The following is a 16,778-nucleotide window of genomic DNA, read 5'->3' on the forward strand; positions in this document are numbered from 1 at the left end:
TATATGTACTACCAAATGTAAAACAGATAGCTAGTGGGATGCAGCTGCATAGCACAGGGAGATCACCTCGGTGCTTTGTGACCACCTAGAGGGGTGGGATAGGGAGGGTTGGAGGGAGAAGCAAGAGGAAGGAGATAGGGGGATATATGTATATGTATAGCTGAGTCACTTTGTTATAAAGCAGAAGCTAACACACCATTGTAAAGCAATTATACTCCACTAAAGACGTTAAAAAAAAAAAAGTCAAGAAACATTGCTGGAGAACCTGTGGAGAAAAGGGAGCCCTCCTGCACTGTTGGTGGGAATGTAAATTGGTGCAGCCACTATGGAGAATAGTATGGAAGTTCCTCAAAAAAGTAAAAATAGAGTTACCATATGATCCTGCAATTCCACTCTTGGGCAAACTCTAGTTCAAAAAGATATATGCACCCCAATGTTTATAGCAGCAATATTTACAATAGCCAAGACATGGCAGCAACCTAAATGTCATCATTAGATGAATGGATAAAGAAGATGTGGTATATATATACAATGGACTATTACTCAGCCATAAAAAAGAATGAAATAATGCCATTTGCAGCAACATGGATGGACTTAGAGATTGCCATACTGAGTGAAGTAAGTCAGACAGAGAAAGGCAAATATCATATGATATCACTTATATGTGGAATCTAAAAAAAAAATGTTACAAATGAACTTATTTATAAAACAGAAATAGGGCTTCCCTGGTGGCACAGTGGTTGAGAATCTGCCTGCTAATGCAGGGGGACACGGTTCGAGCCCTGGTCTGGGAAGACCCCACATGCCACAGAGCGACTGGGCCCGTGAGCCACAACTACTGAGCCTGTGAGTCTGGAGCCTGTGCTCCACAATGAGAGACCGCGATACTGAGAGGCCCGTGCACCGTGATGAAGAGTGGCCCCCACTTGCCGCAACTAGAGAAAGCCCTAGCACAGAAACGAAGACAATCAATCAATCAATAAAATAAATAAATCTTTAAAAAAAACAAACAAAAAAACAAACAAAAAAAACAAAAACAAACAAACAAAAAAACAGAAATAGACTCACAGACATAGAAAACAAACTTATGGTTACCAAGGGGGCTAGCAGGTGGGGTGAGATAAATTTGGAGTTTGGGATTTACATGTATACCCTACTATATATAAAATAGATAACCAGCAAGGGCCTACTGTATAGCACAGGGAACTATACTCAATATCTTGTAATAACCTACAATGGAAAAGAATCTGATAATGAATATATATATATATGTACGTATATAAAACTGAATCACTTTGCTCTACACATTGTAACTATACTATTGTAACTAAACTTCTATTTAAAAAAGTATTTGCAAATATATTTGCACAAAGATTTCTATTGTAGAATTTTTATAATAGCTAAAAACTGGAGACAACCTAGTTGACTTGCTAATAAAACACGAAAGATATCCAAGATATATCAAGTAAAAAATGCAAGTTGCATAACTATATGTGTAATATGATTGTACTTGTAAAAAATTCTATGCCTTTGTTTATAATATATTTTAATATTTCTAGAAAAATATACCTGAAAGTACCCTTTTGCTCCATTTGATTTTTTATCGTGAAAGTTTATGTATTCTTCCAGAATAATAAATTATTAAAAAGTTGTGTTAAACCTGGCCACAAAGGATGAGAGATATTATAATGTATATTTACATTGAGTTGGATAGACTCATTTTTCAACCTGGCTCTAACATTGCTAGCTGTGTCTCTAAGCTAGTTACTTCACCTCTCTAAGTTTCAGTTTCCTCTCCTGCAAACTGAGGATAAAAATGATCTCATTTTTAACCTCAGTGGTTTATCTTAAAGATTAAATGAGATATTGCATGTCAAGTACTAAGCACAGGGCCTGGCACATACAAGGACTCAGTAAGTATTGATGGTGGTGATGATGATGATGGTAGTGACAATGATAATAAGTATTCCTTTTTCTTGCAGTTCTCCATGATCTGTGTCCTAGTTCTAGGACTCAGACACAATCATCTAGCAAGAAGTCCTGTAGGTGTGATAGCACCAGCATAAATAATAGGCATTTGCACCAGGGATCATAGAAACAAAGGAATGAGGATGTGTATTAAAATCACGAATACAGAGTGTGAGGGGTATGATGTGCTTGGTCCACTGTGTTGTGAAGAGGGAGGGAGTGGCACTTGGTCAGAAGTACATGCCTGTGTGGTGGATCTAAATGGTGAGTGTGTAAACCATGCGGTAAGAGTCCCTGTGAACCTTAGAGGAAAATTGGCTGAGGCAGGTGCTGCCTGCTACTGGGGGAAGAAGAATGGACTGGTTGAATGGAAAAAATCAAATCTGCAATCAAGTTGCCTGCTAGATGCCAAAGAGATGGCTGCCCAGCCACCTTGATGGGATGCTGGCTCCTGGGCTGGTATGCCTAAGTCAACCTGCTCATGTGATTTTTGTCTGTATTTCTTATGATACTCAGGGACCCAGCCAAGGGAGACTAAGAGTATCAGCCTGTATTTTGCTTTATGTACTTCAGAAAGCATTTGCATGCTATTTCATGGTCTCGTGTTTCTCTGGGTTGTATCCTAGGAGCAGGGACTCCCAGCTTCTCCTTTAGCATGTCTCCTTCCAGGAACCTTTGAGTCTGACATACGCCATGTTCCCTGTGCACCAAAATAATAGAATTCTAGGGTTGAGGATGACCCTGGTATTCATCTAGTTCAATTTTCTCACTTTATGAATGAGGAAATTGAGGTCAATATAGGGAAATATGCTTGGTCAAGTTCATAGAGCTAGTATCTTCAGAACCAAGACTAGAACATCCATCTCAACAGCCCTTAGCATACTTTTGCTCTACCATAAGTTTGACCTGTAGGGGATCATCACAAAGCAGATTCAGAGATGACAAGAAGCAGTTTTCCTTTGGTTTTTATACCTAATGGCAAGATGTCAGACAGCTTAGAGAATGAAAGAATTTGATTAATGGGTGACCATTTTCATTCCATGTCATCCTGCTTTCACCTCTGTGTCCCCACTACTTTAAGAATCACTTTGTAAACTAACTTGGATTGGTTGTGATTGTATATCCTTAAAGGCTATGTACCTAGCTAATATTAATATAGAATTTTTAATATGGAAATGTGAGGCATGTTTATATCCCTGGTAGTGAAAGAAGCTCAAGAGTAGAAGTTTGTTGGAAGTCAAAGAGAGAAAAACCAGGACAAAGAATGGCCCAGCCTTTTTTGGGGCAATGAAACCTATACTTAGAATTCGTTATTTTCCCTTTTTTTTATCATAATTGCAGATCAAAATATAGTCAATGTTCTAAAAACCTTCTTTGCATTTTGAGTGAGGAGTTTTGATCACATTCAAGAAGACTTCTTGAACTGTGCTGCTGAGAGGGTCCAGGTTTCTGAAACCGCAGCCACAGGAAGGATCCCAGACTTTCAACTGGAGATTCTATGTGCAGGAAATATGCTGGGGGGGTCACACCAGCAAACAGGAGTGCTGGAGCTCCATTTCTGCTGCCGGGGAGAGAAGACGGTCAGTCCCTGGTTGTGCTGCCTGTGGGCAGGACCAACTCACCTATGACACTGAGTAACATCACCTCACTATGCTGGACCCCCAGGCCATTGTCAGCCTTACAGGAGTAGTTTCCAGAATGTTTCGTGGTCAGAGAGAGGTTGAAGGATGCTCCTCCTCCCAAGGGAGCTGAGCTGCTCCCCACGGCGACATCCTCATGATAAAACTGGTACAGGATCGGGGGAGAGCCTCTCTGGGCCTCACAGTGAAGCTCTACCATGTCCCCCACCACAGCCTGGGCCCTGGAAGCCCTGAGGGTGAGGACAGGATGAGACACTGGAACTGAAGGAAGAAAGATAGTTAACCATTAGTTCATGCTGTTTAAATATGTTCCTCCATAGAAAAGACATTTCTAACAGGAAAATGTTTTTCTGTTTTTAATGACCTTGTGACATCACTCAGAGCTCAGCTATAATCTCTTCAGATCTGAAGAAACAAACCATTTGTGTAGTGTTATATATAGTCTGGAATACTTTGATATACAATCTCAAAATTGTTTGGAGAATCTGAAAACAGAGATTAAATTGAAACCCAAGTATCTGAGAAGTCAAAAGACAATTGGAGAAAAGGAGAAATCAGTTCAATAGAAAATGAGAAACAGGGGAGACTGCTGCTTACATAGCCAGGGATGTAACTGAGCCTTGGCCGCATCAAAAATAAGACCCCAAAGAGAATAAATATTGATCAAGTTATTGGCTCATTTTCATATTTATTCATTCATCAAAAATTAATTGAGCAGTTTAAAAGTCTCAGGAACTACACAATATGCTGGAGATTCAATAGTGAGAAAGACACAGTCCCTGCTCTCATGAAGCCTGCAATCTAGATGACAGGATAGAGTAATTAAATAGAAATACAAATACATAATTAAAACATTGATAATTGATACAAAGTAAAGAATAGGATGCTATGAAATGTATAATAATGGGACCTGATCTAGTATGGGTTAGTCAGGTAATGCTGCCTCACAAAGTGACATCTGAATTAACCAAGTGAGGAAGGGAATGAAGACTGCACAGGCAGGCACAGTGTGTGCAAAGGCCCTGAGCTGGGAAGAAGGTGGGAGCTTTTGAGCTGTTGAAACGAGGTGACAGCAGCACTAAGAGAAGGGTTTGAAGAGTGCCGTGAAATAGGAGGCTGGAGAGCTAGGCAGAGCTTCACAAGCCATGGTACGGATTTTGATCCTTCTTCACAGAGCAATGGGAAACCTGTAAGTGTCTCTATACAGGGGCATGAGATGATCAAACCTGTCTTTTTTAAAGACAATTTTGATCTCAGTGTGCAAAATGGATTGTAATGGGACAGAAATGGAATGGAGAGGTTATTAGGGGTGGAGTGGTGGCATTGTAGTAATTGAAATGGTGGTAGATTTGACTATGATAGTGGCAGTAAAGATAGAAAGAAAAGATCCAAGGAATATTTTGGAAATAAAATCAATAGGAGTCAATGATTAACTGGCTATGGAGACCAAGGGAGAGAAATGGCAAGGAAGCCTCCTGGGTTTTTGCCTTGTATATCTGGATGAATGGATGTGTCTTTCACAGAGCTAGGGACACTTGGAGGAGGACCAGATCTGGGGGGATTTCCATGAGTTCAGTTTTAGAGATGTTCAAGTTCATGAGCCTTTAAGAGATATGGCATAAGCAGGTGCTCAGGTAGGAGGTCTCTTTTGGAGATAAAAGTTTAAGAATCATTTATAGATGACACCCCCAGGATCATTCAGAGAAAGAACATATATAAGAGAAGAGGGTACATGCAGGACAAAGCTCTGGGACACACCAATGCTTTTATAGTTTGTCTATAGAAGGAGGAGCTAGTAAAGGGAACTGAGAAGGAGTGGCAGAGAAAGGAGATCCAGGAAGGTGAAGTCATTGAAGCCAAGGAAGGGAGGGTTTCAAGAAGAAAGAAAATGCAAACAGTATGTACTATTTCTGAGAGATCAAGTAAGGTGAGGATTGGAAAATGGCCACTGGATTTAAAGCCATGGAGGTCATTGGTGACCTTTGTGAGAATCATTTTTTGTATAGAGGTCAGAAGAAACCAAGTGTTAAATCCTAGTGGGTAAGGAGGAAATGGAGACAATCTGTGCAACTGACTCTTTCTCGGAAGTTTAGCCATAATAGAGCAGTGGCTGGAGATGTAAGTGGGACCAAGTTAGGGTTTTTTCTTAGACATGGGACAGACATAGCATGTTAAATGTCAATGGGAAGGATCCTATAAAGCAGGAGAGAAAGTTGTTCAAAGTGTCTGAGACTGCAAGAAAGGATGGACTCTAGAGGTGAGATGGAGATTTTCACCTTTCATAGGAAGCAGTCTTCTATACCTTAGGAAGAGGAGGGATGAGTTACTGGATGGATACAGAGACAAACACTCAAATGGTGGTGGGAGTCGAGGGTGTGATTGTCTGGGAGGAAGTAAAGGTGTTAATGAACTGGGGGTTCTGTTGAGGTCTGAGAACAATAATGATTGGAGGATTTTATTTTTTTTAATTCCTGTATTTAAAAATTTTTTTTAAACATCTTTATTGGAGTATAATTGCTTTACAATGGTGTGTTAGTTTCTGCTTTATAACAAAGTGAATCAGCTGTGCATATACATATATCCCCATATCTCATCCCTCTTGCGTCTCCCTCTCTCCCTCCCTACCCCACCCCTCTAGGTGGTCACAAAGTACCGAGCTGATCTCCCTGTGTTATGTGGCTTCTTCCCACTAGCTATCTATTTTACATTTGGTAGTGTATATATGTCCATGCCACTCTCTCACTTTGTCCCAGCTTACCCTGCCCAATCCCTGTGTCCTCAAGTCCTTTCTCTACATCTGCGTCTTTATTCCTGTCCTGCCCCTAGTGATTGGAGGATTTGAAGAAACAAATAGAGGGATAGGAGGTTGTGGTCAGGTGATTGGAGTAGTGTATGTACGGGGCAGTGGGTGGCAGAAAGAATGACAAGACATGGTGTTGAGTGGGTCATCCATGTGGACGAGTTATGGAATGATGGCAGAGTGTAGGGTAGAGAGGAAGACTATGAGTGAGGTGCCAAGCCTGCACTGAAAGTGGGCATGACTAGGTTAGCCCATGACAGGCCAGGTAGGAGAGAGAGTGCTATAGCTGAATGAGAGGTAAGTTGTCAGGAGAATGATGTTGAAAGGTCTTTTAGCAGGAGTTCTGGCTGGAGATCTGAGATGCTCTGGGACAGGGGCAGGAGAAGCTAGAGAGAAATTCATGAGCCAGTGAAAGGATGAGTTGGCCTTTTTATTGATTGACTGACAAAGGAAACCCCAACTAAATCTCTTCTGAGGTGAGACATGCTGAACTTTACAATTTCCTTTCTTGCTGATCATTGTTGGCCAGGATGCAATTTGTGTTTTAAAAGCCTTTATTCCTATGTTAGGAAACTTTTGGTTACAATGTCTTGCACTACTGCTACCAGGAGAGGCAAAGCAAGCAAAGGGAAGGTGAAAGTTCCTGAAAATGTAGAATACAGAACTCTCAGTTGGAGGCTGTGTAGCAATGATGTAAATGACCCTGGGGTACCTCCAATCTCGGCTACAGGGGAAGGTGGGGGAGATGGTCTGTCCCTGGCTGTGCTGTAGTTGGGTCCACTTACCTCTGACACTGAGTGACACTGTGTTACTGCGCTGGGCCCCCTGGCCATTGTTGGCCTCACAGAAGTAGTTCCCAGAATGCTCTGCCGTCAGAAGGAGGTTGAAGGAAGCTCCCCTTCCAGAGGGGCTTGAGCTGCTCCCCAGGCTGACATCCTCATGATAAAACTGGTACAGGATCGGGGGAGAGCCTCTCCAGGCCTCACAGTGAAGCTCCATCATGTCCCCCACCACAGCCTGGGCCCCGGGAGCCCTGAGGGTGAGGACAGGGCGAGATACTGGAACTGAGAGCAAAAATGAGTTAGTTGATACCAGGATCTTTTCCCATTTCCTCTATTTTTATTTTTCAGAGGTTACCTCTGTTGATTATTTGGTGACACTTTCGAGATCTTTTCTATGTGTAAGAACTCTTATTCTTATCAACACATAAACAAATGCATAAAAACCCCACATACATGCATGGGATCACAATATACATACTGGTCTACAACCTGATTTTTCCCCTTAGCAAAATATCATGAGCATCATTCTATATTATTACCTAAAGATCTATCTCAGTCACTTAAAAAATCAGCTTTATTGAGGTATAATTTACATGCATAAAATGCAACTCCTCTAAATTTAAAATTTGATAATTTAGGGTAAATATTGCTTGATTATTTTTAACAACAGCAAAGCATTCCATGGTATGAATTTACTGTAATACACTTAAGCAATTCCCCATTATGGAACTTTAGGTTGTTATTGTTTTCTAATTTTGAATAAGGCTGCATTACACAATTCTGTATATATATCATTGTATTTTGTCAATGCATTTCTTAGGATAAATTCTTCGAAGTGGGATTTCTGGGATTGGGATATGGGCATTTCAAATAATGATATATAATGTTAAATTTTTCTTCAAAAAGTTTCAACCAATTTACACTTGCACTAATGGTATGTAAGAGTTTCCTTTCCCCACCCTCAGATCAATTATAGTCATATAAATGCACAGGCTTATTTTTCTTATCATTTCTCTTTTCCTAGTTTTAAACTCTACAGTTGTTCCATCTGAAGAATTGACTTATTCTATCCTATGGGACCTTACGGTTTATTATTTGATTTTTTATGGACTGTTAGTGAGCTGTAATTCATTAATGACGAGTTGTTCTCTATAAAGTATCCAGAAATTATTTACAAAATGAAAACTTTGAAATCTGTCATTAATTTTTCTAAATTATTAAGTCAATTTTTATCCTCCATTATGAAATAATAATAATCATAAGAAAATTGGTTTTTTAATTTCCTCTTCTCCCTCTGAATGATTTTCCTTTGTTACATATATTTTTTACTTTTTCAGCATTTAGAATAGTTGCTTTCTATTCTGTAACCATAACTCTCATATTGCTTAGCCTTTGTTTTTATGTCTGAATCAGTGGTTTTCAACCATATCTGTACAATATTTTCAACTGAGGTTGTGTTAAAAAATGTGGATTCTGAGACCCCATCTGAGAGATTCTGAATTTAATTGGTCTGGAGAGAGCTTAGTAAAAAGTCTCTTTTCAAAATTCCTAGGTGATTCTAATATGCAGCCAAGGCTGAGAACTACCGATCTGAATAGATTCAGTATTCACTTTTCATATCATAGTTTCCTCATTTTGAGTCTTTTATATTGATTCATACCTTAGCTGGCTAGAGTTTGTCATCAAGTAATTTTTCAAGAAGCGTTAATGGGTACTAAGTTCCCTGAATTCTTGCATGTTTGAAAATGTTTTTCTGATTTGATATAAAATTCTCAGTTCTCATTTCTCCTCTGAAAGTCCAAGTCTGAATACCATTCCTCTCTCTTTTAGTATTGACTTCTGTGTAAAGACTAAGACCAACTGCATATTTTTTCTTTCTGAGATGACTGCTTTTTTTTTGCCATGATCACACACACACACAGGTGGGCACGTGCACACACACACACACGTATATTTTAGCCTTGAAAGTCAATAACCTCATCAGGATATGTCTTTTGATCTACATATTCAAGTTTTCTTCACTTCAGGAAACTTTTTATTATGTCTTTGAGTTTTGTTTCTCTCTTTAGACACTTAATTATCCACACTTGTGGTCTTCGTTGTCTGATCGCCATACTTTACTTTCTTTTTCTTTTTGCCTTTTCTGTGTCTTTCTACTTTGCGTTCTGTATTATTTTTCTCAAACCAACTCTCCATTCCATTAACAGATTTCGGAAGTATGCATTCTCTTCTTACTGCTTCAAATTTGGATTTTATTTCTAACATAGGTTTGGTTTTTCTCCTGAGCTCTGTTATATATATGTATATATATATTTTTCTTTTCTGTTATCTTATCATCTCTTTTTTTTAACATCTTTATTGGAGTATAATTGCTTTACAATTGTGTGTTAGTTTCTGCTTTATAACAAAGTGAATCAGCTATACATATAAGATTCTCATATTGGACTTGTTTTCTTTATGGCTTTTACTTCAATGAATAAAGTTATATTCCGAGTTTTGTATTTGCTTGAGAAAGCTGTGTGTGTGTATGAGGGGCGGGTAGTGTTTTAATGACCCAGGGCTGTTGATAGATTCAAAATTGGTATATCTTATTAGCTCACATTCCCACGAAATTTCTGTGTCTCCTCTTTGCGGTATATTCCCTTGAGAGAAAAAAGAAAACCCCAGATTATTCTGCCAGAAAGTCTGCATGGCTCACAGTGAAGCTTCTCAACTTGTTTGCTAATTTAAGGCTAATTTACTTCTGTTCAGTTGATATAAACAGTTGCAAAGATCAATGTTCTCTCCCTGCTCTTTTTTTCCTCATCTCATCTCAAAGACCTTTTTGTTCATGAAATTACAAATGCTGACTGAGGACCTACTCTATGCCAGACACCAAGTAGGCACAGGGATGAGGTGCAGACCAAAACTGATAAGGTTCCATTCTCATGAAGCTTATACTCTAGCATTGAGGAAGACAGACACGAGACGGGACATAAAGGGGTTTCAGATATTGCTAAATTTGAGAAGAAAATACAGCATCATAATGAGAAAGAGGATGTCTTAGGGCTTGGGGCTTTCCTAGGTAGATTGGCTTCAGGCTTTGGAGTCTGGGTCTCAGATCATTTACATTTTTAAAATAATCTCTTTACTCAACAATTTATATTGGGGTAATGTCTTCCTTTGGCCATGTTTTAGTTCTATGATCTGAAACAAGAGCTATCGAGGAGCAAGAGGTCTTTCAGATCCATATGTTCCAAGATAGGACCATAGTAATAAGAACTCCAAATGGACTCATGGGTTCCTAAGACCACAGACTGTAACAGAAACTTGCCTAATTTACAAATTCTGACCAGACCACACTTGCAGTTACAATCACACTCTGACCAGTTCCTGCTCCCAAAGCCCTAAAAGTGCCTCCCCTAACTCCCCGTTGTGAGAGATGATGAGACTCTGTCAAACTGATGCTCTCCCTTGCTTTGCCAGCTAAACGAGCCCAGCTCTGGGGCACCCACAGGTTTCCCTGGTTGTCTTGTCTGGGGCTTTGACGAGTGTCGCTCAGCCTCTCCCTCACTTTGTTTCTTCCAGAGCTTCATGGATTCATGGCCTCTGGGTTCCTATTCCAACTCAAATCACAGAATTCTGGGGCTTTAAGGGACACGAATTACTATCTTATCTAACTTTCAATAGAAGGTGAAAAGCAAGACAAAGAAAATTTAAAAGTTTTGCCCAAATTATGAGCTAGCTATTTTCATACCCAGGGCTAGAATTCAGGTTTTCTGACCCACGCTGACATCAGACAACCCGAACAAGATGTTTTTCATGTACACTGGCTCTTTCTAGGAAACCTCAGAGGTCTTTCTGTGCATATCATTCCTAGAAAAAGTATTTTCTTAAACGTAGTTCATTACATGTCATGTTGTCCCAAGTGACCCTGCTCTCTTGGCCATCATTTGTTGAATTAGAGGTGAGCAGTTGGTTTAAGAACATTCTATGTATAGACTTGCCAGTGGCCTATGAGGTGTCTTAGAGCTAGGCTGCTTGACTAGTTGGAAGCACCGCTTTGGCAATTGGGGCAGACGCTGAAATACAGAGCAGGACGTCATACCCAGAAGTCCAAGGCAGTCAATGCTGCAATTAACAGAAGTTTTGAGTAAAGATAAGTTATAAGATAGAGTCATAAGAATGAGGGTGGAAAGCACTTAGGAGCAGTAAGAACAATGGGGCAGAAGGACATAGAAAGGAAATAGCTGATGGGCCTAGGAGTAGAGAATAATGAAAGCTTCTAGCTCATCAAACATCAGCATAATCTGTTTTTGAGAAATAAGTTGAATTCTGAGAGATCTCTCAGTTCTTATTCCATGAGTCTGAATATAATGTCTTTCCTGTTTTTTGTTTTTTGTTTTTTTTTGTTTTTTTACTCCCTGGATATCCTTAACAAACCCTCACCCACTGGAGACATGGGGTTTTTTTTCTTCTGATCTAAAATGATCTGATACACCAGATTCAAGAGTTTTCTATTTATATTTCTCTTCTCTGAAAAGAAAACTGAACTTTTACTCTCTACTAAACAAAGATTCCAAGTGTAAACAGAAGCAATTTTGCTCATAAAATGACACTTTTTCATGGTTCCATGGGCAACCATGAGCTGTACACCTATGGTTTGTATACCTTTATAAATGTATGTCATACTGCAACAAAAATTTTAAACATAATACAATGAAATGACATTTATTTTACTGGGTTAAGTCAAAGGATCACGGAAACCCCAGTAAACAAATGAGCTGGTTTCCAGGAAGACATTTCCTCCCTTCCCTTCACCTTCAGCCCTCTTTAAACCTACTGGAAGAGCTTGAACTTCTTGAGAACCCTTTGGAGAAAGTAAGGTCTTGCCCACTATATGCCCATATGACTGTGCTTGTAGCTAAATTAATATGTAGGTGTTATTGAGGAAATATGAGATGCTTCTGTGGATGGAGTTAAGAGAAATTGGCTTGGAGACTGAACATACAGGGCCTGAGAAGATAATTTGAGAAAACAAATTCATTTGCTAAAAGCTGGGAAAGGTGCTGAGCTATCATAGGGGTCTGGCTGAGCCAGGGTAGATGAGGATTAAGGCCCACAGATAGCTGGTTCTATGAGAAGGGAGCCAAGACGGGCATGAGGTTGATTGGGGTAGGAAACTGGAAGATCCAGGCAGACCTCTGAAGGGGTTGGTGCGAGAGGATCTGGGTCAGGGATGGGTCACTGGCAGGAATCCAGGGCTTACCGGTGACAGAGAGTCTCAGGGTCTCACTGCTCTGGGGGCCAAGGCCATTGTCAGCTGTGCAGTAGTAGTTCCCAGAATGCTCTGCAGTCAGAGAGAATCTATAGGACGTTGTTCTCCATAAAGTAGTTTCTATCTTCATGAGCAGCACACCTTCACGAAAAAACTGATACCAGATGGGCAGAGAACCTCTCTGAGCTTCACAGTCAAAGCTCACCTCATCTCCCACAAGAGTCCGGGTCCCAGGAGGGTTGAGGGTGAGGACAGGTTGAGACACGGGGACTGAGGGAAAGAAACACTTAGTCAACAGGTGCATCTGCCACTTCCTGGAGCTTTCAATCAGTGGCTAGTGAGTCTCAAGTCCACTGGCCCTCAGGGCAGCCCAGTGCCTCCCAGGCTTTTCTCCCCAGCTCTCTCCTGTTCTCCATGCTGGTCTTCTCCTTTCCCATCAGACCTGGCCCTTCTCCTCTCCTGTCTCCCTTTGTTAGGTGACCTCATTCCTGTTTTCCAGAGGAAATGATGTTCTTGGGGAAGAAGTCCCTTATCTTGCTTCCACCAGACTGACAGATTTACTTTGTCCCATTCCTTTGCCATATGACCGTGGAAGATCTGTTCCCTCACCTGCCAAGCCTCTCTGAGTCTTGTTATCTGTCCCTGCTCTACACTTCTCCCTTTGCTGGGATTGGCCTCAGGCCTCTGCCCTTAGCCCATTTCTGTTCCAGATTCACATACTCTTCCAGGACCCTCTCCTCTGTTCCTACACTCTCCCTGCATCCAACCTGACCCTCTCTATTTACAGGTGAGAAAACTGAGTCAGGAAAAGGTTAGGAGATCCACCTGTGGTCCCTCAGCAGGCTGTTTTCAGGGCCAGATAGGACCTGAGTCTGTCTCCTTAGTCATGGTCTAATGCTGAATCATATCATCTCCTTGAAAGTGGAACTGGAGTTTGCCACCAATGAAGGGAACAGCACAGGGCTCTACAGAAGCTATTTTCCTCTCACTACCACAACTACCTTAATAGCTTTCAGGGTAAGATGGCATCAGATACTGGTAAAGTAGGTGGTGTAGTTTGGGGTGGTCTAGTATGGTGTAGTAACCATAGTTACTTGATTGGCGTAACTGTGATGTTGTTACCTGTCTGTATCCTACATGGATTTGCACATTGGTTATTGCCAATAATTAATTGCTGATTGGAACAACAGATATCTCCACAACTCTGGGATAGAGAAATGATTTTAGAACTATTAAGATTGATTGGAAACTCAACCATCTGGGGATTTGAAGGATAAAGAAAGAAAAGAGAAAAACAGTGAATTCTGTAGATGCCAGGGACCAAAGAGGGGGAGAGAGGGAGATGCTGAAGACATATTAAGGGGTGTGATGGTATCTGAACTTGTCGAAGAATGAGGCCCACAAGATAGAGACAGTTGTTCAAAGACCTGGGAGCCAATGGGGATATTAGAATGCTGTTATTGACTGAACTGTGTCCCTCCTAAATACATATGTTGAAGCCCTAATCTCCAATATGACTGTATTTGGAGATAAGACCTTTTAGGAAATAAATGTCAAATGAGGTCATAAGGGTGGGGCCCTAATCAGATGGGACTGGTGTCCTTATAGAAGAGGAAGAGAGAGGCCTCTCTCTCTCCCAGGGCACAGAGGAAAGGTCATGTGAGGACACAGAGAAGGTGGCCTACTACAAGCCAGAAAGAGAGCCCTGATTAAATACCAATCTTACTGGCACCTGATCTTGGACTTTTAACCTCCAGAACTGTGAGAAAATAAATTTCTGTTGTTAAACCACCCAGTCTGTGGTATTATGTTATGGCAGACTGAGCAGACTAATATAGATGAATTGGGGAAGAAGCAGGAAGTAGGTAAGGGAGTAGAGATTTGTTGGGATTCAGTAAGAGGAAGATTAGACCCAGGAATCGCTGGACTATTTTCTTTTTTTGATTGACAGAAAAATCAAAGACTGAGTATCATCTAAACCAAATAATGGTGAACTCTGACAGAATCTGGACCCTGAAAAGTTTTCACAGCTATGTTAGGAGAGTTTTGGTCAGACTGTGTATTTTACTGTTGATGATTCACTGTAAGGAATTCCTGAGAGTGTGGTCACAGGAAGGAGCCCAGATCTGCCAAGCAGAGGCAATGAACCTGCCATGATGCCATGTGAACCAAAAGCCTGTGAATTTCTGTAGCTGCAGTCTTTAGACTGTGGGGTAACAAACAACCTGACCCTGTGACTTCTGGTGGTCAGACTTACTTCTGATGGAGAGTGGCCTCTCCTCACTGCCTGGGTCCCCAGGCCATTGTCTGAGCATGGGAGTCACTCCCAGAATGTTCTGTGGGCAGAGAGATTGAGGGATGTTCCTCTACTATAGGGGTCTGGGGTCCTCAGGATTTCAGCTTCATGATAAAACTGATACAGAATTGAAAGAGAGGCTCCCTTGGTTTCACAGGGAAGATCTGGAACTCTATCTCATTCTTCCCAACATCCTGTGCCCTAGGAGCCCTGAGGGTGGTGAAAGGATGTGTCATTTGGAACTGAAAGAGACAACGAGGTAGTGGGAGGGAGGGAATCCCTGCACATCCTTAAATCAAGGAGGCTTATGAAGAGACATGGCCCCAGATTGTTCCAGTTCTAAAATTCTGTTTGTTCTGGCTTTATCCCAGGAGCCACTGCATTTAAGCTAAAAAGTAATTTGTAAATATGAAGAATCCAGACATGTGCCAGCCACTGAGTACTTTCTCTGACCTCCATTTCTAGGAGTTTCCAAAAGCTCCCACAACTCCTTCTATCCTTAAATCCCACTCCTGTTAGTCTCTAACTTCTGGTAGATTATTCAGAGTAGTAAATTATTGGCAACTATCAACATTCACTCCCACCCAACCACCTTGTGGTCTTCAAGAAGTTTGAAAAGCCATCCCTCAGATAATATCTGGCAGACACACCTTTCACATTGATGGTCACTGGGTCACTGCGGAAGGAGGAGAGACTATTGCTGGCAACACAGTAATACTCTCCATCATGACTGTTTTTCACCACAGGGATCTTGAATTCTGATTTTGAGTAAGTGTGAAGCTTTCTTTCTGTCCTCGGCTTTTTGAATTTTCTGTACCAAGAAATTGTGATGGGCCCTGGAACTCCATTTACTGAGCAGATGAGCACCAGCTCCTGCCCTTCAAACACCAACTTTGGGCGAGGGTATATACGGATGTCAGGAACAACATCTAAATGAATAAAAATGACATGTGGGATTCTTGGTATTGGGGTGTCACAGAATAAGCCATAGAAGAAGAGTCTCAGAATGGGAAGGGCTAAGTCTGCTGACCCGATGGGAAGTTGGCCTGGAATAGAATTGAGCTTGTTCCTTGGGACGAGGGAGAAAGTGGTGGAGAGACTGTGGTCCATCCATGGTTTGGGAGAACTTCAACTCCCTAATGAACTGGTGGAGCATCTGGCACAAGAAAAAGAGGCAACCCTGCCCACCCTCCCCTCATGCCCTACCTGTTAGAACATGGACTAATCATTCTGGAAATTATACCCGGTGCCCAACAGTGGTGTTGCTTGGGGGGAAGTGGTGGATGGTGAAGGGGAGGGGAAGACCTGCCATCAGAGGTGCTTGTTCTGAAGCTGTAAAAACTGCAATGGCTAGGTGGAAATCAATCATTGGCATATACAGCAAGCTTGCCCTGGAATAAGCACTTCTTAACACCTCTGCCAGTCAGTTAGATGGTCAGAGGAGGTGGACCCATAACAGTCCTCCTAAAACTGGGAAAATCTGTGATGAAAGTGTTCTATACTCCAGGTGGCTGTGGTTTTACACTAGGATGTTGGCTTAGGGCAGTGCCTTTTTGAGTCATCCTGGGGGTTTGAAGAACAAGGGAAGATACCTGGGAACAGAGAGGGAGTAGGGTTTGAGATTGGGGTTCCATCAATTATGCTGGGGGAGATCCTATACTAGAAATTACTATGTTGTAACTGTTGGGTAACACCCTCTCCACTTCCTCTCAATTTTCCAGTCCAAACTAGGGACCTAAGAAAAATCTGTTGCCTGTGACTGGAGAACAAAGATTAATAAAATCTGGACAGTTTAGAAGAAACATAGAACCTTCTTTTTTGCTTAGGAATGGGAGTGAATTTATGGAGAATGCTACCACTTTCACCCCTTCCTCACTTAGGAAAGCATGCATCCCAGATCTGCATCTTTCCTAATGCTCAAACACGTCTCCTATGAGACAGGTCAAATTTAATCAGAAGAGGCATTTGACAATTGGTTAGCAGTCATGCTTGAGGACCTACACAGTTTCAGAGACTTAGGGAAAAGTAATCGTGG

At 41.3% G+C, this 16,778-nt stretch overlaps 1 protein-coding gene across 1 annotated transcript in view; it reads right to left on the reverse strand.

Moving 5' to 3' along the window:
* The window catches only part of FCRL5 (Fc receptor like 5), a 45,692-nt gene that overhangs the window by 17,791 nt on the left and 11,123 nt on the right, over positions 1-16,778 (reverse strand). Inside the window, 4 exon segments of the mRNA XM_036867995.1 lie at positions 3,591-3,869; positions 7,194-7,472; positions 12,439-12,717; positions 15,394-15,672. Coding sequence (XP_036723890.1) covers positions 3,591-3,869; positions 7,194-7,472; positions 12,439-12,717; positions 15,394-15,672 — 1,116 coding nt within the window.

The sequence above is a fragment of the Balaenoptera musculus genome, chromosome 1, assembly GCF_009873245.2.
Source record: "Balaenoptera musculus isolate JJ_BM4_2016_0621 chromosome 1, mBalMus1.pri.v3, whole genome shotgun sequence".
NCBI classification, from domain to species: domain Eukaryota; kingdom Metazoa; phylum Chordata; class Mammalia; order Artiodactyla; family Balaenopteridae; genus Balaenoptera; species Balaenoptera musculus.